General features: G+C 37.4%; 1 protein-coding gene across 2 annotated transcripts in view; it reads left to right on the top strand.

Annotated features, from left to right (window-relative positions):
* Positions 1–23,055, top strand: part of RGS22 (regulator of G protein signaling 22) — a 203,240-nt gene that overhangs the window by 91,529 nt on the left and 88,656 nt on the right. For both annotated transcript variants that reach the window (XM_053559391.1, XM_053559392.1), the window contains 3 exons: positions 11,309–11,423; positions 13,121–13,246; positions 14,190–14,291. In XM_053559391.1, the coding sequence (XP_053415366.1) occupies positions 11,309–11,423; positions 13,121–13,246; positions 14,190–14,291 (343 nt within the window). The remainder of the gene's footprint in view (positions 1–11,308; positions 11,424–13,120; positions 13,247–14,189; positions 14,292–23,055) is intronic.

The raw sequence follows: 23,055 nt of genomic DNA, 5'->3' as shown, positions 1-23,055 counted from the left end.
TGTGTGTGTTCTGTAGTGTTTGGTACATGACATGTGTTTGATTAATACTTGTTGAATGAATGAATATAGAGCCTAAGATACTCTTGAGGACTGAGATAAAACTACATTGGGTTTTAATTTCTCTGCATCCTTGCTAATGCATATTTTTTTGTGTTGAAATATGAATTATGTTTGAATAAACAGTGTAAAACTACATAGGATATATGTTGGGGTACACATGTCCAGAAGAATTGAAATAGAGGCCTGGAATCTGAGAGAGAGAGCAACTTTAAATTTAAAAATTTGAGAAGCTTTACACTTTAGGGGATAGTTGAAGCTGTGGGTGAGATGGCCTGAGAGAGAGAGAGAGAGAAAAATATATAATGAGAAGAACTAAATTTTCAAGCCTTACAGTAAAGGCAGACAGCAGGAGCCAGAAAAGAAGACCAAGAAGGAGTAATCTTCTGGGAAACTATGGGAAAGAGTGGTATCATGGAAGCCAAGGGAAGAAAGAATGTTAAGAAGGTGTTAACCTACGGTGCGGTGCATCTTACAAGGGTACATGTGAAATGTACAAGGTGTAAAATATAATGGTCTTAACACAATAACTAAGAAAATGCTGAGGGAAGGCTATGTTAACCAGTTTGATGAAAATATTTCAAATTGTATATAAAACCAGCACATTGTACCCCATGATTGCATTAATGCACACAGCTATGATTTAATAAAAAAAAAAAGAAGGTGTTAAATGTTGCAAAGTAGTCAAGATAACAGCAATAAGCATTCATTGTATTTATTAATGATGAAGTTATCGACAAGGTTACAAATGTAAATTTCAAGAGTCAGAAGCCAGATGACAATAGCTACAAGAATATGTTGAAAGTAAAGAGGAAACAATTAATATAGAACACTCTTCTTGTAATTTTTTAGAGATTGTAGACTTATATGTAGTTGTAACAATGAGTTAGAGAGGTCCTGTATACCCTTCATTTACTGTTATGGTAATGAATGAATGGTAAGGTCTTGTGTAACTGTAGGACTGTATCTGATCCAAGAAACTGACATTTATAGAATGTCGATGATTTCCTTAATCATATTTTACCAGTTTTATATGTACTTGTGTGTGTGAAACAATAAAAATGTTTGATGAAAACATATCAAATTATATATAAAACTAGCACATTGTACCCCAAGATTGCATTAATGCACACAGCTATAATTTAATAAAAAAAGAGTGTTAAATGTTGCAAAGTTGTCAAGATAATAGCAGTAAGCATTCATTGTATGTATTAATGATGAAGTTATCGATAAGGTTACAAATGTAAATTTCAAGAGTCAGAAGCCAGATGACAATAGCTACAAGAATATGTTGAAAGTAAAGAGGAAACAATTAATATAGAACACACTCTTCTTGTAATTTTTTAGAGATTGTAGATTTAAATGTAGTTGTAACAATGTGTGTGTGTGTGTGTTTAGTTTTATACAATTTATCATAAGTACACTTTCATGTGACTATTACCACAGTTAAAATACCAAACAGTTCCATGACAAGGATCTCTTGTGCCACTGTTTTATAGTCACATCCATTTCCTTCCCTCTCTTTCCTCTAGCCACTGGCAACTGCTAATCTATTCTCCATCTCTTTCTCTCTCCCTTCCCTTTCTCTACCTCACCCCCACACTCTATGTATATTTGTATTTTTTGTGGAGATGGGGGTCTCACCATGTTGCTAAGTCTGGTCTTGGACTCCTGCTCAAGCAATCCTCCTACCTTGGCCTTCCAAAGTGCTAGGATTTACTGGTATTAGCACCAGGCCTGTCCTCCATGTCTATAATTTTATCATTTGAAGAATGTTATATAAATGGAATAATGAAGTGTGCAACCTTTTGAGATTGGGTTTTTTACTAAGCACAGTTCCCTTGAGACTTATTCAAGTTGATCCACATATCCACAGTTTGTTCCTTTTAGTGCTGAGTAGTATTCCATTGATCACTGTTTTTAAAATATTGGATTAAAAATTTGAAATGAGTGAGAATAAAAGTTAAAAAGTTAAAGTAAAATAAAAGTAAATAAAGTAAAGTAAAATAAAAGTTAAAAGTAAGTGGATTTGGGGAGAGAATTTCTTAAAGTTATTTCTAAGTATTTTATTCTTTTTGAAGCTATGGTGAATGAAAATGTTTTCTTATTTTCATTGCTAGTGTATACAAATTTAACTTTTAAAATATTTATCTTATACCTTGTGACCTTATTGAACTTACTTATTAGTTCTAGTGGTCAAAAAAAAATTTTTTTTTGAGACAGAGTCTCATTCTTTTGCCCAGGTAACACAGCAACTTCAAACTTTTGGGTTCAAGCAATCTTCCTGCCTCAGCCTCCTGAGTAGCTGGGACTACTGGTGCTTGCCATAATACCTGGCTAATATTTTTCTTTTCTCTTTCTTGCTCAGATGGGTCTCAAACTCCTTAGCTCAAGCAGTCCTTCTGCCTCAACCTCCCAGAGTGCTGGGCTTGCGTTATTGATTTGAGATCTTTTTTTTTGTAGGCCTTTACAGCAAAAAAAAAAAAAAGTTCCTGTAAGCACTGCTTTAGCTGTATCCCATAATTTTGGTACATTCTGTTTTTGTTTTCATCAGAAAGGGTATTTTTAAGGTGGAGGAGACTTGAGTCTATTGATATGAATAGACTAAAATCCAAAGGAAATGGAAAAATTAAAGATATATGAGAAAGAAAGATCTCCATTTTCAAAGTATACTAGAGAGAAGGATTCAAGAACCAAGGTATTGAGATTAACCATGGGCAGCTGGGGCACCTGTTCCTAAGTCAAGACAGAAATAAGTAAGGATGGGTACAGGTGGATGTGTTTATTGATCACATAAGAATCCTTTCAGTTGCAAATAACAAAGAAATCTGACTAACAGGGCTTAGGTGAATTGATCTTGTTTATCTCACATAAGAAATCTGAAGTAAGCAACTGCCAATATTGGTTCAACAGGTCAGAAGTCTTAGGCCCGGAATTTTTGTATTGCTCTTGGCCACTCACTCATGGTCAGTGGTGTTGCAGCTCCTGCCATCAGGCGTTCAAGTCAGAAAGAAGTGGGAGGGCGATTTCCATTAACCCTCTCCCTTTTGTCAGGAAGGCAAGCTTTCTTAGAAGTTCCCCAGCAGACTTCATGTCATATCTCATTAGTCACGACTGTATCACAAGGGTATTTCTGTCTGCAAGGGCATCTTGGAAAGTGAATGTTTAGCTTTTTCAGGTCTCAGAGGTGGTGTGTATAGAAACATGTAACGGGGAGTGGGCGTTGGGTTACCCCGTCAGTTAACTGTGTCTGCCCAGAGGGGGGCAGGAGTGGAAATCGAAGTGTGTTGTACCAACATTTTGTGTGAGAAGAATCTGTAAAGTAATTTGCTAGCCAATTGGAATGGAAGTAGATTGGTGAAGTGGAAAAGGCATGTTTTATGGAATGGATGTTGGGTTAGCTGACCAATTAACTATGTCTACTACCTGGGGGAGTGGAAATTGAAGCATGTTATACCAACATGTTGTGTGAGAAGAACTTGCAAGGTGACCTGCTAATGAATTGGGGTGGAGGTAGATTGGTGAGGTGGAACAACCAGGTTTTATGGAGCTAGAAAATAAAGTTTAGATAATTGCAGTGGGGCATGGGAGAGGGAGTCGGATAGGAAAATGTAAAAAGATGATGTCCAAAGTCTTTAGTTTAACTCCAAAGACTTCCGTTATCTGACCCCAAACTAACTTGTACAATTCCCTTTGAATCTTGCCTGTTTTGGCGATTAAGTATTATAAAGTGAATTTTATCTAGCACAGTGTTTGGTAGGTAGTTTATAATGTTCACTTAACTGTTAGTGTCTTCTTGCCCTGAGCAAATTATCTTTGCTGCTTTTAAAACAAGGGTTTCTCTACCTCGCTTCACTTATTGCTCACTGTTCTTCCTATCTAAATAACTCCTCCAGCACACACACTCTCACACACGTGCTCTCAGATACATATACAAAATATTACCTTCTAATTTTTCAGGAAAAATTTCTTTTCTTTTTTTTTTTTTTGTAGAGACAGAGTCTCACTTTATGGCCCTCTGTAGAGTGCTGTGGCCTCACACAGCTCACAGCAACCTCCAACTCCTGGGCTTAAGCGATTCTCTTGCCTCAGCCTCCCGAGTAGCTGGGACTACAGGCGCCCACCACAACGCCCGGCTATTTTTTGGTTGCAGTTTGGCCGGGGCCGGGTTTGAACCCACCACCCTCAGTATATGGGTCGGTGCCTTACCAACTGAGCCACAGGCGCCACCCCAAAAGGCACTTCTCATTCTATGCTCTCTTAGTATTTTTTATCCATCCCAGTCATTTGGCGTCTATAATGTATTCTCTTGAATTCATTTGAGCAGTAGTTATTTTGAGAGTTGTCTTTCTGTATAACTCTGCCTCATTTTCTCAAGCACCTCTTCGGGCTGGAACTGATGTGCTTTTTTTTTTTTTTTTTTTGCATTATGTTCCTTTACCCTCCTTTATTTTTTTAAAGTATTTTTTTATTAAGTCATATACACATAGATCATGAATACATTCATGCATATGTGGGGTACAACATGTTGATATATTTTTTTTTATTGTTGGGGATTCATTGAGGTACAATAAGCCAGGTTACATTGATTGCAATTGTTAGGCAAAGTCCCTCTTGCAATCATGTCTTGCCCCCATAAAGTGTGACACACACCAAGGCCCCACCCCATCCCTCCGTCCCTCTTTCGGCTTTTCCTCGCCCCCCATAACCTTAATTGTCATTAATTGTCCTCATATCAAAATTGAGTACATAGGATTCATGCTTCTCCATTCTTGTGATGCTTTACTAAGAATAATGTCTTCCACTTCCATCCAGGTTAATACGAAGGATGTAAAGTCTCCATTTCTTTTAATAGCTGAATAGTATTCCATGGTGTACATATACCACAGTTTGTTAATCCATTCCTGGGTTGGTGGGCATTTAGGCTGTTTCCACATTTTGGCGATTGTAAATTGAGCTGCAATAAATAGTCTAGCACAAGTGTCCTTATGATAAAAGGATTTTTTTCCTTCTGGGTAGATGCCCAGTAATGGGATTGCAGGATCAAATGGGAGGTCTAGCTTGAGTGCTTTGAGGTTTCTCCATACTTCCTTCCAGAAAGGTTGTACTAGTTTGCAGTCCCACCAGCAGTGTAAAAGTGTTCCCTTCTCTCCACATCCACACCAGCATCCACAGTTTTGAGATTTTGTGATGTGGGCCATTCTCACTGGGGTTAGATGATATCTCAGGGTTGTTTTGATTTGCATTTCTCTAATATATAGAGATGATGAACATTTTTTCATGTGTTTGTTAGCCATTCATCTGTCGTCTTTAGAGAAAGTTCTGTTCATGTCTCTTGCCCATTGATATATGGGATTGTTGGCTTTTTTCATGTGGATTAATTTGAGTTCTCTATAGATCCTAGTTATCAAGCTTTTGTCTGATTGAAAGTATGCAAATATCCTTTCCCATTGTGTAGGTTGTCTCTTTGCTTTGGTTGTTGTCTCCTTAGCTGTACAGAAGCTTTTCAGTTTAATGAAGTCCCATTTGTTTATTTTTGTTGTTGTTGCAGTTGCCATGGCAGTCTTCTTCATGAAGTCTTGCCCCAGGCCAGTATCTTCCAGTGTTTTTCCTATGCTTTCTTGGAGGATTTTTATTGTTTCATGCCTTAAATTTAAGTCCTTTATCCATCTTGAATCAATTTTTGTGAGTGGGGAAAGGTGTGGGTCCAGTTTCAGTCTTTTACATGTAGACATCCAGTTCTCCCAACACCATTTATTGAATAGGGAGTCTTTCCCCCAAGGTATGTTCTTGTTTGGTTTATCGAAGATTAGGTGGTTGTAAGATGTTAGTTTCATTTCTTGGTTTTCAATTTGATTCCAAGTGTCTATGTCTCTGTTCTTGTGCCAGTACCATGCTGTCTTGACCACTATGGCTTTGTAGTACAGACTAAAATCTGGTATGCTGATGCTCCCAGCTTCATTTTTATTACTAAGAACTGCCTTAGCTTTACGGGTTTTTTTCCAGTTCCATACAAAACGCAGAATCATTTTTTCCAAATGTTGAAAGTATGATGTTGGTATTTTGATAGGAATGGCATTGAATAGGTAGATTGCTTTGGGAAGTATAGACATTTTAACAATGTTGATTCTTCCCATCCATGAGCATGGTATGTTCTTCCATTTGTTAATATCCTCTGCTATTTCCTTTCTGAGGATTTCATAGTTTTCTTTATAGAGGTCCTTCTCCTTCGTTGGGTATATTCCTAGGTATTTCATTTTCTTTGAGACTATGGTGAAGGGAGTTGTGTCCTTAATTAGCTTCTCATCTTGACTGTTATTGGTGTACACAAAGGTTAGTGACTTGTGGACATTGATTTTATATCCTGAAACATTACTGTATTTTTTGATGACTTCTAGGAGTCTTGTGGTTCAGTCTTTGGGGTTCTCTAAGTATAAGACCATGTCGTCAGCAAAGAGGGAGAGTTTGACCTCCTCTGCTCCCATTTGGATTCCCTTTATTTCCTTGTCTTGCCTAATTGTATTGGCTAAAACTTCCACCACCATGTTGAATACCAAAGGTGATAGGGGACAACCTTGTCTGGTTCCAGTTCTAAGAGGAAAAGCTTTCAGTTTTACTCCCATCAGTAAAATACTACCTGTGGGTTTGTCATAGATAGCTTCAATCAGTTTTAGAAATGTGCCACCTATGCCTATACTCTTCAGTGTTCTAATTAGAAAAGGATGCTGGATTTTATCAAATGCTTTTTCTGCATCTATTGAGAAGACCATGTGATCTTTATTTTTGCCTCTGTTAATATGGTGGATAATGTTTATGGACTTGCATATGTTAAACCAGCCTTGCATCCCTGGGATGAAGCCTACTTGATCATGATGAATGACTTTTTTGATGATAAGCTGTAATCTATTGGCTAGGATTTTGTTGAGAATTTTTGCATCCATATTCATGAGTGAGATTGGTCTGAAATTCTCCTTTTTGTTTGGGTCTTTTCCTGGTTTTGGTATCAGGGTGATGTTTGCTTCATAGAATGTGTTGGGGAAGATTCCTTCTTCCTCAATTTTTTGGAATAATTTCTGCAATATAGGAATAAGCTCCCTTGAAGGTTTGATAGAACTCTAGAGTGAAGCCATCTGGACCAGGGCATTTTTTAGTTGGAAGATTTTTTATTGTTTCTTTGATCTCAGTGCTTGAAATTGGTCTGTTCAGGAGCTCTATTTCTTCCTGGCTAAGTCTAGGGAGAGGGTGTGATTCCCAATATGATCCATTTCCTTCACATTGTCAAATTTCTGGGCATAGAGTTTCTGGTAGTATTCAGAGATGATCTCTTGTATCTCTGTGGGATCAGTTGTTATTTCGCCTTCATCATTTCTGATTGACGTTACTAGAGATTTTACTTTTCTATTTCTCGTTAGTCTGGCCAATGGTTTATCTATTTTATGTATTTGTTTCAAAAAACCAACTCCTTGTTTCATTAATTTTCTGAATGATTCTTTTGTTTTCAATTTCATTGATCTCTGATTTGATTTTAGAGATTTGTTTTCTTCTACTGAGTTTAGGCTTCGATTGTTCTCCTTTTTCCAATTCCATAAGATGGCTTGTGAGATTGTTGATACGCTCTCTTTCTGTTTTTCAAATGTAGGCATCTAAAGCAATGAATTTTCCTCTCAAAACTGCTTTTGCAGTATCCCACAGGTTTTGGTAGCTTGTGTCTTCATTGTTTTTATGCTCAAGGAAGTTAATGATTTCCTGTTTTATTTCTTCCTTCACCCATCTGTTATTCAACAGAAGATTGTTTAATTTTTATGCCTTTGTGTGGGGTCAAGAGTTTTTGTTAGAGTTGAGTTCTACCTTTAGTGCCTTATGGTCTGAGAAGATACAAGGTAAAATTTCAATTCTTTTGATTCTGTTGATATTTGTTTTGTGTCCCAGGATATGATCAATTTTCGAGAATGTTCCATGGGGTGATGAGAAGAATGTATATTCTTTATCGTTGGGATGGAGTGTTCTATATGCTTCTATCAAGCACAGTTGTTCTAGGGTCTCATTTAAATCTCTTATATCTTTGTTTACTTTCTGTTTAGAGGATCTGTCCAGCTCTGTAAGAGGAGTGTTAAAGTCCCCTGTTCTTATGGTATTATCAGATATCATATTGCTCAGACTGAGTAAGGTCTGTTTCAAGAATCTGGGACCATTTAAATTGGGTGCATAAATATTTAAATTGAAATATCTTCTTGTTGTATTTTTCCCTTGACCAATATAAAGTGACCATCATTGTCTTTTTTGACTTTATTTGCTTTAAATCCACATGAATCTGAAAATAAGATTGCAACTCCTCTTTTCTTCTGAATTCCATTTTCCTGAAAAATTGTCTTCCAGCCCTTGACTCGGAGCTTTAATTTGTCTTTTGAAGCAGGTGTGTTTCTTGCAGACAGCAAATGGATGGCTTGTGTTTTTTAATCCAGTCAACCAATCTATGTCTCTTCAGTGGGGAATTCAAGCCATTAACATTTATTGAGATAATCGATAAGTGTGTAGTATTCTATTCATCTTATTTTGTGAGAGTCCATTGCTTAGTTTTATCTTTTGTATCAGTGTGCAGGTTAGGTTCTGTCCTTTAATTTCTGAGTTCTTACTTTGCTGCTGATCCATTGTGGTGGTCAGTGTGCAGAACAGGTTGAAGTATTTCCTGTAGAGCTGGTCTTGTTGTGGCAAATTTTCTCAATGTTTGTATAGCCATAAGTGATTTGATTTCTCCATCAATTTTAAAGCTTAGCTTAGCAGGGTACAGAATTCTGGGCTGGAAATTGTTCTGTTTAAGTAGATTAAAGGTAGATGACCATTGTCTTCTTGCTTGGAAAGTTTCATTAGAGAAGTCTGCGGTCACTCTGATGGATTTGCCCCTGTAGGTCAACTGGTGCTTATTCCTGGCAGCTTGCAGAATCTTTTCTTTCGTCTTGACTTTGGACAGGTTCACCACAATGTGTCTTGGAGAAGCTCGGTTAGAGTTGAGGTGACCTGGGGTCCGATATCCCTCTGAAAGCAGTGTGTTAGAATCTTTGGTGATATTTGGGAAATTTTCTTTTATTATATTCTCTAGTATGGCTTCCATTCCTCTGGGGCATTCTTCTTCCCCTCCTGGGATTCCTATAATTCGTATGTTGGAATGCTTCATAAAGTCCCATAATTCTGACAGTGAATGTTCTGCTTTCTCTCTCTTCTTTTCTGCCTCTTTTACTATCTGAGTTATCTCAAGAACTTTGTCTTCTACCTCTGAAATTCTTTCTTCTGCATGGTCTAACCTGTTGCTGATACTTTCCATTGCATCTTTAAGTTCCCTAATTGACTGTTTCAGTTCCTTCAGCTCTGCTATATCCTTTTTATATTCTTCATATCGTTCATCTCTTATTTGATTCTGTTTTTGGATTTCCTTTTGGTTATTTTCTACTTTATTAGCAGTTTCCTTCATTATTTCCATCATTTCTTTCATTGTTTTCATCATGTGTATTCTAAATTCCCTTTCTGTCATTCCTCACATTTCTTTATTTCCTCTGCAGTAGCTACCTCATGGTCCCTTGGCGGGGTTGTTCTGGACTGGTTCTTCATGTTGCCTGGAGTTTTCTGCTGATTCTTCCTCATGAGTGATTTCTTTTATCTGTTTCCTTGCCCTAATTTTCCTTTCACTTCCTCTTGCTGTTTAAGTTCTCATGCCTGTGGACTAAGGGTTAGATGAGTCCTTTTGGTACAGGACCAGAAGGGTGAGAAGGTTGAAGACCAAGAAAGGGATGAAAGAAAAGAGGACCGGGTGAAAAGAAAAAAAAAATAGAGAAAGGAGAGGGGATGGGTAAAAGGAATATTGACAAAAAGAAGAGAGGCACAGAAATAGGGAGACAGAGCAATATAGGTGTACAGTAGTGTACTTTGACACAACCTTAAAAAAAAAACCACCTTCTGGAGTTGCCCATTTGGGTGGTTGCCTTGAGGTCAGCAGCTCTTTGCTAACCTGATCAGACACAGTACCCCATCTCCACCAAGTAGAGAGGAAAGACAAAAATGGTATAAATCAAACCAAAACAAGCAAACAGAAAACTTTACGGCATAAAATTGAGTGAAAAACCAAATAATAGCGGTAGAAACAATAGCAAAAATGAAGTTCTAGTTATTAAAAAAGGCAGCAATGGGAAATTATAATTAAACTAGAAAAATTGAGAAAAAAAAAGATCTGTACGGAAAATGTTGAAATTAAAAAACAAAACAACATCAAAATAAACAAAAAAATAAGCAAACCAAAAAAAAAACAAAAAACAAAACACAACCAAAAACAAAGCAGTATGTGTATGTTGTTGAATATTGTCTGGGCAACACGTGGTCTTCTGGGGTATGAGATGTTAATCACGGTTCTGATATAACTGGAGGCTGCTGATTTCTCAATCCCCAGCAGGCAGACACCCTAAATCTCTCTTCAGCCCACTTAAAAGACACTTTGAACTTGTAAACTTGCTGAGCAGAAGCTTTCCCAGGAAAGTGCTTGTCACTGGAATCACTGCTGAAGTGGCTATCCACTTACCCAGTGTGCCAAAACCAGTCTCATTCTGTCCCTGACGGTTAGGGCTGCAAGGCAAGTTAGACCCCACCCTTAGGCTACTCGGTGCTGGGTTACCAGCTCCCACCCGATTCTAGCTCTGCGACCCTGAGGGCAGAGCTTGCCAGGGCAGATCACTTACAATGGCTCCCTGTGGCCCACAGCCAAACACTGTTAGCTCCGTCTGACTCAGCGGCTCAGACTGGGGCCCTCGACAATGGCCAAAGTTCTCCGCATTCCCGCTTAGGCTCTCCCCAAGGCAGCTCAACTGAGTGCCAAGTCCAAAGACACCAAAATAGTTCACAGGTAAGACCTTTCCGGTTTGCAGTCTCGCTGCTACTGAACTTACAGTTGCGGGCGGGTTTAGACCGATTGAACACATGCGACCACTTGCCGATTTTCCACTGTTTTAGTCCTCCTCTTGGGGTCCAGAAGTCTCTCGCTGACTCTCTGTATCCTCGTAGGGGTGATGATAGGCAGATCCCACCAGCCGGAGATGCCTGGAGTCCTATCTCCCCGGACTCACAGTGCCTAGATGCAAGGAAGCTGTTACTCCTTTTTTTTCTTCTTGATTCTCTCACATTGCTCAGAAATACTCATAAGATTTGGTGCCCTGTATACCAAAAGTACTCAAAATTTGTTTATCAATCAGTTTTCATTCTTATAATTTAGGTTAAGGTTCATGTCAGAAAGCAAGAGAGTTGTCCGCTTAACATCTTTTACTGATATTTCTGAGTGTCTGAAGCCTGAGCTAGATAGAAGATACACTTATACCGAAGAATCCCTGGTAAGTATTTTGAGGACCAAATAATCTGATTTCTCATTTAACTGGTCATTATTCCCTGATTTTAGTGAATTTTTATTGATTTACCATAAGTTTTTCTCTACTAAGCAAAACATTCGACTTTTTCCTTGCCAAAGGATTTTTACACAAAAATTTCACCCATGTTTCCTTTGTTAGTACCACACTGCTGTATATTTCATGGATTGGTATTTTCAAAAGCAACTATGTTCTGGTTTTGGCACGAGGATACCTCAAATGCAAAATAAGGCCCTGTAGTAATTTTATTACATTTTTAAAAGTTGATAAAAAATAGTGTTTGATGTTGGAAGCCCATAATTTTAAAATACAGGTATCTTCAGAATGCAGCTACTCTTAACATGGATTTAATGTACCAGTTCTAAATGAAAATTTCACATCTCCTGAGGATTATACGTGTATGTTTGTACTGTACCTTACCAGTCCCAGTACAGTCTAAACATTTAGCTTTAATTTTGTGTAACTGTTTATTTTATTCAAAGCAAATAGTTTTCCTTTTCTTCTAATTGAAATTTCCCCCTACTAAATAATGACTTTTTAGTTTGAAATGCTGATGATCGAACATCATAAAAAACATTAAATTCTCACCTCAGAATTTGTTTAGCAGGCAGATGAAGGGGTAAGCAGAGAGACTGTGTGACAGAGGGAGAGCAGGAACCTTACTTAAACCCTAAATTGTTCATGCCACACTTGCATTAAGATTACAAAGACAAAAATGGCAGTGCCCGTAGCTGAGTGGGTAGGGCACTGGCCACATACTGAGGCTGGCGGGTTTGAACCCAGCCCGGGCCAGCTAAAACAACAATGACAAATGTAACAACAAAAGAAATAGCCAGGTGTTGTGGCGAGTGCCTGTAGTCCCAGCTACTGGGTGAGGCAAGAGAATTGCTTATGCCCAAGAGTTTGAGGTTGGTAAGAGTTGTGACGCCATACATAGCACTCTACCCAGCTTGAGGCTCTGTCTCCAAAAAAAAAAAGATTACAAAGACAAAACAATAGAGTTAAAGTGAATAGCAGATGCCTTTTCATACTCTCACGTCACTCTTGTGCTTGGGGAAATAGCTAGTTTTCTGTGTTTCAGAAATGCTATTAGGGTTGCCAGCATTGTTGGCAGAGAAACCCGTAAACAGCAAAGTTTTATGAGAACTAATACTGCCATTTACACTGTGTAGGCCATGACCTGTACAGGATGAGACTGTCCCAAGAGGGACCCCCTAAGGACAGTTAATGAGCAGCTTCCAGAGGCCTTGGAGATAGTTCTTTTTATAACCCTACTGTAGCTATCATAGCAGTACCTCAAGGCTAAAATGACAGTAAATAAGTAGGAAAGAGGCCACCAACCAAGATTTGGAAGGCTCCTAAAATAGTATTATTATGCCTGAAACATGAAGATAATTGAGGTTGGGAAGTTGCTTCAACATTAAATTTGAACTCAGATTTGTTTATAGTAGAATGAATTCTGCTGCTATAGTTGGATTCCATAAATGAGTTTTTTGAGACAGTCAGATGCAAACATACTGCATTAATTAAATATATGATACAAAACCAAAATAGTCCAGTGGGAAAATGACAGCCTGGAAGAATTCATGAAACCCTCTTATGCAATGCTGTAAAAAAATCACCGTGTGTTTGGGTGGGTAATGGACTTCTGTTTTGTTATCTAGGTTAAAACCATGTTAGATGTTGGAACTTTGGGAGGAGGTGACATGGAAAGCTTGTTGCAATCTTTGTATGTAGAAAATAGAGCTGGGTTCTTCTTTACTAAATTCTGTGAGCATTCAGGAAACCAGGTAAAAAAGAATTGTTTAAAAATCTAATGTTATAATTTTATTTCATTTTAAATATAATGGGTGTTGAGATAATTAATTCAATGTTCAAATAATTAAATTTGATGTCAATCATCTCTGGTAAAAATTTCATATTAATATTTAGTAAAAGTTTAAACATCTCCATTATAATCCTCTTTGGTTCACTATTCTGTGAAAATTACAAAGGAAAGTAAAATTGAGATAGACAAGGCTTGACTTGCCTGACTAGCAACAGTTTATTTTCATGTACTTTTATTTCAGTATAATGTATTTTAGATTCAGAATTGATTTCTGTCAATCTTTAATGTTTAGTAATTCTAATAATTACAAGTTACTATGCATAGTAGCAAAATTATTTCCTGGTTTTCAAGTTTTTTAAAAAAATAAATAGTCTCACTCTGTCTCTAGCACAGGCTGCTGGATCACAGTGACATAAGGATCATAGCTCACTGTAACCTTGAACCCTGGGCTTAAGTGATCCTCCCACCTCAGTCTTCTATCTAACGTATATATTTTAAAATCACAAACAGCCTTCATTGTGCTCAAATGTATTTAACTGGCGCAATTATTAGAGTAATGTTTGGTTCTGCTATGATGTACATTTGCCAACATATATCAAAATACCTTCAGATTTTGGTTTCATACCAGAAATATGTCGTTACTCTTTAACTATAACTGTTACTCTTTTACTGTTTTAATGGCCAATTATGTAAGAAGCAGACATGCAACAATACAATGTTCTAGCAACAATACCAATAAGTATTTTGTATATTGCCAATTTGTGGTAGAAGATTAAGACCACCTTACATTGAACCTGATTTATGGTAACAGCAACGAGCTAAATAATTATTTGCATTTGAAATTAGAGTCTTATAGAGCTTTAATAATTGGGTGGTAATAATTTATATTCTTTTTCCATCTGCAGTTGTGGAAAAACAGTGTGTACTTTTGGTTTGACCTACAGGCTTATCATCAGCTCTTCTACCAGGAAACACTTCAGCCTTTTAAAGTATGCAAGCAAGCACAAGTAAGTAGTAAATAATGTTGGTCCAGTGTGAAGCTCTAGGTACACAGAGAAATAAAAATTGTGTCTAGTGCCAAACAAGAGAAATCTGGGACTTCAGGCAAAATCGCAGCAGTTAAATTGTTGCCATGGGATTACTTTATTTAAATGTCAACAGAATATTGCTTTATAATCTGATTTGTGGGTTCTGAGTTTTATCTATTTTATTTGATTTGCTTTATTTTCTCTTTGCTGCCAACTACTTGTTCTTCCAACAAACAAAATCTCATCTTTTTTTCTAATTTATACCTTTTGGTTTGGTTGTAAGTGATTTAAGTCCTGGGAGAGGACTTACAATGAATCGTTGAGGTGATTGGGAGCAGAGACATTGAGCAGGGTTCTCTGAGCTTGGTGCAGACATCAGCTGGTGAGCATAGTAGGCTGTTGACTTGTCCAAAGGGCTGGGAAGGATGTTGACTGACTCCCTGTGGTGCAGGCCCCTTGTTGTTGCCTGGGCTTCTGTGCCACACACCACATAACAGAAGCTCAAAGAGTATCTTCTCTGGAGAGTTGTCCGAGTCCAATCCATATATGTTGACGATTTAAGTGATTTTATAATTTTATAATCCAGAATAATCCCATTCCACAGGACCTCCTCCTGAACACTGGTAAGGAAACCAGCTTCATCATTTTGTTTATTATCTTACAATCTTATTCAGGATATCAGAGCATGCTGCTGGATGTTTGTTATTACTTCCACCACCCTGACTCTGACATTAATAACTACGCTTTGTAAATCAGCTGACAAAGCTTTGTACTTTTTACTGTGAGAATAAGGACTTCAGCTCCTACGTAGCCCAGATCTGTCTCCATGAAATCATGAAATTATATCTCTAATTTAACAGTACTATTTTCTGAGACCACACAGTTGACTGTTCTGCTTGTTAATCTTTACCTGTAATTCTCTATTTATCCTCCTTCTCCTAACCTATTGCCCTTGTCTGCTAAAAGTATCATGTATTATTTTTATTATGTTTTCACTACTACAAAGAGTACTCCTTCAAAAATCTTCAGCTGCTCAATTAAGTGAGTTTTTTTTGTTACTGTTAATAATCACCGTATTTCCATGTACTTGTAAAAAAGGAAATTCTATTTGAGCTTAGTAGACTTGTTAATTTTTAGTAGTGGTATTATTCAACCGGCAATAAATAGTTACAGAACAGGACACAGACAGATTTGCTTATTCAGAGATGTATTATTGTTCTGTTTCAGGATTATCAAGGCCTATAAACTTTTTATCCTCTTCTAGGTTCTCTTTTGAGGAATCAAAGTAGTGTTAGAGAAGGAGAAAAATGGAGATGTTTGCTTTTAGGAATCAACAGGGAGAAATAAAGGGAGCAAATGCATGTGATTTTTGGATGTATTTGCTTTTTACATGTATGATTGCTTTGTTTTATTTTTTGGTTAGAGAAGCAATTGTTTGGATTGGTTTAGGTTTTAATTAGCCAAGGTTTCTGTTCCTCCAGGTACAAGAAATTGCCTGTCATACCATGGTCCTATTGATTTATTTCAAAGTATGAAATACCATTTATTTATTACGAGTAGAAATATTAGGTGGCTTTATTTAAGTGTGCACTTACTGTATAGATCTTTGGACTGATAATGCTAATGGCAGGATATAATCAGCTCTCTTGTTGTTAAAGTTATTATGAACTTGATTTTATATTGTTTTAATACATCTGCCAAGTTGTGTGGTAGGAGACTGAGAGTAGATTTTAAGGGACTTACAAGATAGTCTATACACATATTCTGAAGTTTTATTGTCCCATGAAATATTGTAAACAAATGTGTAAGTACACTAAATGTGGGGCGAGGGGGCGGGGGGGGGGGGTCAGTAACAGTGATTTCATGTGACGAAAGAGTCCTAGAGTTTGAGCTATCTTGAACACACCCTGAAGATTTCATTGCATGTCTTCAAGATAAAATACTACACGGTTAGAAATTAATTTAAATGGTCTTGGCAAAGAACAAAGGAATGTCCACCATAGTATAGAGATAAAATCTTTGACATCAGCAACAGCTTGCTAGGAGACCGTATACCACTGCTAAGGTTTGGAGGCTAGATTGTTACCACAGATAGCTCTACAACTTTTTTGACATTACATACTTGTTTCAGTGAGAGAGGATTACAAAGAATGAAGGAGCCTTGGGTACCACAGTCTGGTAATTTTTGAAATCTTACAAAAAAAACTGTATGCTACCTCTCCCCATTGTACACGCATGGAGATTTTAATACATATATGTATTTAGGTACATAAGTATAATTTTATTCATGTTTACAAATATGTTTACACAACATTTTAAATGTTTACACAACATTTAAAAATGTGAGAAAGAGGAATGGAGAAGAAACAGTAAATATTAGAGTCTAGGAGAAGAATTATATGAAATTAATGAGTATAGGGGATAGGTAAGAATGAAAAGGAAATGAGTAATAAGAAAATTACTAGGTAAATTCACGACACTTTTACCACAAAGAACTATTTAATGTGACAATATGCTTGCAGCCATGTGAAATTTTTGCCTTATTGAATTGGGTAACACATTACATCAGGGCAATACTCTGTTATTTTAATGTATCACCTAGATCCGAGACTTTATGACACAGAAAGAAAAAAAAATCATAGAACTTGAGAGTTGAAAGACATGAATTTGTCACATTCTGCTAGTTACTAAGAGGGTAAACTTTGTCAAGTTAGTCAGTTTTTAAAATTTCAGAATGTTATGGGGGTACAAATTCAAAGGATACATGAATTCCTTTACAATTTGAGTCAATGTTTTAAATGTGCTCATTATCTGGATAGTGTGCGCTGTACCTGGTAGGTCTGACCTTCCCTTCCTGCTCCCTCCCCACCCGCTGTCAGTTTTAATAAGCCTTGGTTTTGTGTTCTGTAAAATGTAGGTAGTGATAATGTTTTATTTTCCTCTACTGTTTTTTTTTTTTTTGAGACATAGTCTCACTATGTCTCCTTTGGTGGAGTGCTGTGGCGTCACAGCTCACAGCAACCTCAAACTCGTGGGCTTAAGTGATTCTCTTGCCTCAGCCTCCCAAGTAGCTGGGATTACAGGCGCCTGCTGTAACGCCCACTTATTTTTTGGTTTCAGTTTTAGCAAGCCTGGATAGGGCTCGAATCTGCCAGCCTGGGTGTATGTGGCTGGCACCCTACTCACTGAGCTACAGGCAAACACCAGACTATTTTTTGTTACAGTTGTCATTGATATTTAGCTGGCCTGGGCTGAGTTCGAACTTGCCAGCCTTAGTGTATGTGGCTGGCGCCATAACCGCTGTGCTATGGGCGCAGAGCCTCTCTGCTGGTTTTGATGCTATATATTTTCTTTCTGGTTTTACCCTTACAATTTTAACAGGTGTATTGAAAGAGTAAAGTCTAAGAATATCGTTATCTTTATCCTCCTCTAACAATTCAAGGATCTCAGAACACTTTACTTTTACCACACCTCATCCATTTTACATATAATTTTTGGATGGTATTTTGCCAATTTTGTTTTGTACTCTCCAAGTAGTCATTTTTTTTAAGTTTTGTCAATACTTGTTTCAATTCGTTCACATTTATTTTGTTTACTATTGCTTTTTGCACCACACTTATTCCTTTGGGAAGAATATTCTTTACTATTTATTTTTTCAGTTTTGTCTACTAGTGGTAAAAATATCTAAGGTTTTATAATATTTGTCTAAAACGGTCAATCTTATTCTCTTATTGATGATCTAGCTGAATATAGAATTGCAGGTTGACAGTTTTCTTTCAGCACTTTGAAAATACTGTTGTATTGTCTTTAGCAAGAGGCTGCTTTTTCTGATTACACTCTTCTCCTTGATTTTAGTGTTCTACATTTCACCTCAATGTGTTTGTTGCAGTTATCTTTCTTATCAAGCTTTCATCAATTCTGGAAATTCTGTTATTTTCTTCAGTCTTTCTACTTCTCCATTTTCTATATTCTCTTATTCTGGATTCCCTTTCTGATCAGCGTTGGTGGTTTTCAATATAGTCACACATTACTTAATGACAGATAGATTCTGAGAAATGTGTCATTAGGTGACTTTGTCATTGTGTGAACAACATAGAGTGTACTTACACAAAGCTGGATGGTACAGCCTACTACACACCGAGGTTATATGGTATAACCTGTTGTTCCCAGGCCAAAATCTGTACAGCATTTTACGGTACTGAATGCCATAGGCAGTTGGAACATAATGATAAGAATTTGTATATCTTTTTTTTTCTTTTTTGCAGTTTTTTTGGCCAGGGTCGGGTTTGAACCTGCCACCTCTGGCATATGGAGCCAGCGCCCTACTCCTTGAGCCACAGGCGCCGCCCAGTATTTGTATATCTAAACATAGAAAAGATACAGTAAAATATGACATAAAAGATAGAAAATGATACACCTCTAGGCTCGGTGCCTGTAGCACAGTGGTTACGGCGCCAGCCACATACACTGAAGTTGGTGGGCTCAAACCCAGCCTGGGCCAGCTAACCAACAATGACAACTGAAACAAAAGAAATAGCTGGGCATTATGGTGGGCACCTGTAGTCCCAGCTACTTGGGAGGCCGAGGCAAGAGAATAGTTTGAGCCCAAGAGTTTGAGGTTGCTGTGAACTGTGATGCCACGGCACTCTACCAAGGGTAGACTCTGTCTCAAAAAAAAAAAAAAAAAAGATACACCTCTATATGGCATTTAGCATGAATGAAGCTTGTAGGACTGGAAGTTACTCTGGGTAAGTATGAGTGATGAGTGAATATGAAGGGAGAGGACATTACTGTACACCAGTACAGACTATATAAACACTGTACACTTAGGCTACACCAAATTTATTTATTTATTTATTTATTATTTATTTTTTTTGGCTGTAACAAACATTTTTTTTTTTTTTATTGTTGAGGATTCATTGAGGGTACAATAAGCCAGGTTACACTGATTGCAATTGTTAGGTAAAGTCCCTCTTGCAATAATGTCTTGCCCCCATAAAGTGTGACACACACCAAGGCCCCACCCCCATCCCTCGTTCCCTCTTTCTGTTTCCCCCCCCATAACCATAATTGTCATTAATTGTCCTCATATCAAAATTGAGTACATAGGATTCATGCTTCTCCATTTGTGATGCTTTACTAAGAATAATGTCTTCCACGTCCATCCAGGTTAATACGAAGGATGTAAAGTCTCCATTTTTTTAATGGCTGAATAGTATTCCATGGTATACATATACCACAGCTTGTTAAGCCATTCCTGGGTTGGTGGGCATTCAGGCTGTTTCCACATTTTGGCGATTGTAAATTGAGCTGCAATAAACAGTCTAGTACAAGTGTCCTTGTGATAAAAGGATTTCTTTCCTTCTGGGTAGATGCCCAGTAATGGGATTGCAGGATCAAATGGGAGGTCTAGCTTGAGTGCTTTGAGGTTTCTCCATACTTCCTTCCAGAAAGGTTGTACTAGTTTGCAGTCCCATCAGCAGTGTAAAAGTGTTCCCTTCTCTCCACATCCACGCCAGCATCTGCAGTTTTGAGATTTTGTGATGTGGGCCATTCTCACTGGGGTTAGATGATATCTCAGGGTTGTTTTGATTTGCATTTCTCTAATATATAGAGATGATGAACATTTTTTCATGTGTTTGTTAGCCATTCGTCTGTCGTCTTTAGAGAAAGTTCTGTTCATGTCTCTTGCCCATTGATATAAGGGATTGTTGGCTTTTTTCATGTGGATTAATTTGAGTTCTCTATAGATCCTAGTTATCAAGCTTTTGTCTGATTGAAAATATGCAAATATCCTTTCCCATTGTGTAGGTTGTCTCTTTGCTTTGGTTATTGTCTCCTTAGCTGTACAGAAGCTTTTCAGTTTAATGAAGTCCCATTTGTTTATTTTTGTTGTTGTTGCAATTGCCATGGCAGTCTTCTTCATGAAGTCTTTCCCCAGGCCAATATCTTCCAGTGTTTTTCCTATGCTTTCTTGGAGGATTTTTATTGTTTCATGCCTTAAGTTTAAGTCCTTTATCCATCTTGAATCAATTTTTGTGAGTGGGGAAAGGAGTGGGTCCAGTTTCAGTCTTTTACATGTAGACATCCAGTTCTCCCAACACCATTTATTGAATAGGGAGTCTTTCCCCCAAGGTATGTTCTTGTTTGGTTTATCAAAGATTAGGTGGTTGTAAAATGTTAGTTTCATTTCTTGGTTTTCAATTCGATTCCAAGTGTTTATGTCTCTGTTTTTGTGCCAGTACCATGCTGTCTTGACCACTATGGCTTTGTAGTACAGATTAAAATCTGGTATGCTGATGCCCCCAGCTTTATTTTTGTTACAGAGAACTGCCTTATCTATACGGGGTTTTTTCCGGTTCCATACAAAACGCAGAATCATTTTTTCCAAATCTTGAAAGTACGATGTTGGTATTTTGATAGGAATGGCATTGAATAGGTAGATTGCTTTGGGAAGTATAGACATTTTAACAATGTTGATTCTTCCCATCCATGAGCATGGTATGTTCTTCCATTTGTTAATATCCTCTGCTATTTCCTTTCTGAGGATTTCATAGTTTTCTTTATAGAGGTCCTTCACCTCCTTCGTTAGGTATATTCCTAGGTACTTCATTTACTTTGAGACTATGGTGAAGGGAGTTGTGTCCTTAATTAGCTTCTCATCTTGACTGTTGTTGGTGTACACAAAGGCTACAGACTTCTGGACATTGATTTTATATCCTGAAACATTACTGTATTTTTTGATGACTTCTAGGAGTCTTGTGGTTGAGTCTTTGGGGTTCTCGAAGTATAAGATCATGTCGTCAGCAAAGAGGGAGAGTTTGACCTCCTCTGCTCCCATTTGGATTCCCTTTATTTCCTTGTCTTGCCTAATTGTATTGGCTAGAACTTCCAGCACTACGTTGAATAGTAAAGGTGACAGAGGACAACCTTGTCTGGTTCCAGTTCTGAGAGGAAAAGCTTTCAGTTTTACTCCATTCAGTAAAATATTGGCTATGGGTTTGTCATAGATAGCTTCAATCAGTTTTAGAAATGTGCCACCTATGCCTATACTCTTCCGTGTTCTAATTAGAAAAGGATGCTGGATTTTATCAAATGCTTTTTCTGCATCTATTGAGAGGATCATGTGATCTTTATTTTTGCCTCTGTTAATATGGTGGATAACGTTTATAGACTTGCATATGTTAAACCAGCTTTGCATCCCTGGGATGAAGCCTACTTGATCATGATAAATGACTTTTTTGGTGATAAGCTGTAATCTATTGGCTAGGATTTTGTTGAGAATTTTTGCGTCTATGTTCATGAGTGAGATTGGTCTGAAATTCTCCTTTTTGTTTGGGTCTTTTCCTGGTTTTGGTATCAGGGTGATGTTTGCTTCATAGAATATGTTGGGGAAGATTCCTTCTTCCTCAATTTTTTGGAATAATTTCTGCAGTACAGGGATAAGCTCTTCCTTGAAGGTTTGATAGAATTCTGGAGTGAAGCCATCTGGACCAGGGCATTTTTTGGTTGGAAGATTTTTCATTGTTTCTTTGATCTCAGTGCTTGAAATTGGTCTGTTCAGGAGCTCTATTTCTTCCTGGCTGAGTCTAGGGAGAGGGTGTGATTCCAAATATTGATCCATTTCTTTCACATTGTCAAATTTCTGGGCATAGAGTTTCTGGTAGTATTCAGAGATGATCTCTTGTATCTCTATGGGATCGGTTGTTATTTCCCCTTTATCATTTCTGATTGAGGTTACTAGAGATTTTACTTTTCTATTCCTCGTTAGTCTGGCCAATGGTTTATCCATTTTATTTATTTTTTCAAAAAACCAACTCCTTGTTTCATTAATTTTCCGAATGATTCTTTTGTTTTCAATTTCATTGATCTCTGATTTGATTTTGGATATTTCTTTTCTTCTACTGAGTTTAGGCTTAGATTGTTCTTCTTTTTCCAATTCTATAAGATCTCTTGTGAGATTGTTGATGTGGTCTCTTTCTGTTTTTCGAATGTAGGCATCTAAAGCGATCAATTTTCCTCTCAAAACTGCTTTTTCAGTATCCCAGAGGTTTTGGTAGCTTGTGTCTTCATTGTTGTTATGCTCAAGGAAGTTAATGATTTCCTGTTTTATTTCTTCCTTCACCCATCTGTTATTCAACAGAAGATTGTTTAGTTTCCATGCCTTTGGGTGGGGTCGAGCATTTTTGTTAGAGTTGAGTTCCACCTTTAGTGCCTTATGGTCTGAGAAGATACAACGTAAAATTTCAATTCTTTTGATTCTATTAATAATTGTTTTGTGTCCCAGGATATGATCAATTTTGGAGAATGTTCCATGGGGTGATTAGAAGAATGTATATTCCTTATCTTTGGGATGGAGTGTTCTATATGCGTCTATCAAGCACAGTTGTTCTAGGGTCTCATTTAAGTCTCTTATATCCTTGTTTAATTTCTGTTTAGAGGATCTGTCTAGCTCTGTAAGAGGAGTGTTAAGGTCCCCTTTTATTATGGTATTATCAGATATCATATTGCTCAGACTGAGTAAGGTCTGTTTCAAGAATCTGGGAGCATTTCAATTGGGTGCATAGATATTTAGAATTGAAATGTCTTCTTGTTGTATTTTTCCCTTGACCAATATAAAGTGACCATCTTTGTCTTTTTTGACTTTAGTTGCTTTAAATCGAAGTGTATCTGAGAATAAGATTGCAACTCCTCTTTTCTTCTGAATTCCATTTGCCTGAAAAATTGTCTTCCAACCCTTGAC

This window comes from Nycticebus coucang, chromosome 13 (assembly GCF_027406575.1).
Source record: "Nycticebus coucang isolate mNycCou1 chromosome 13, mNycCou1.pri, whole genome shotgun sequence".
Classification (NCBI taxonomy): Eukaryota; Metazoa; Chordata; class Mammalia; order Primates; family Lorisidae; genus Nycticebus; species Nycticebus coucang.
The sequence above is the reverse complement of the archived record's forward strand: the minus strand, read 5'-3'. Positions and strand labels throughout refer to the sequence as shown.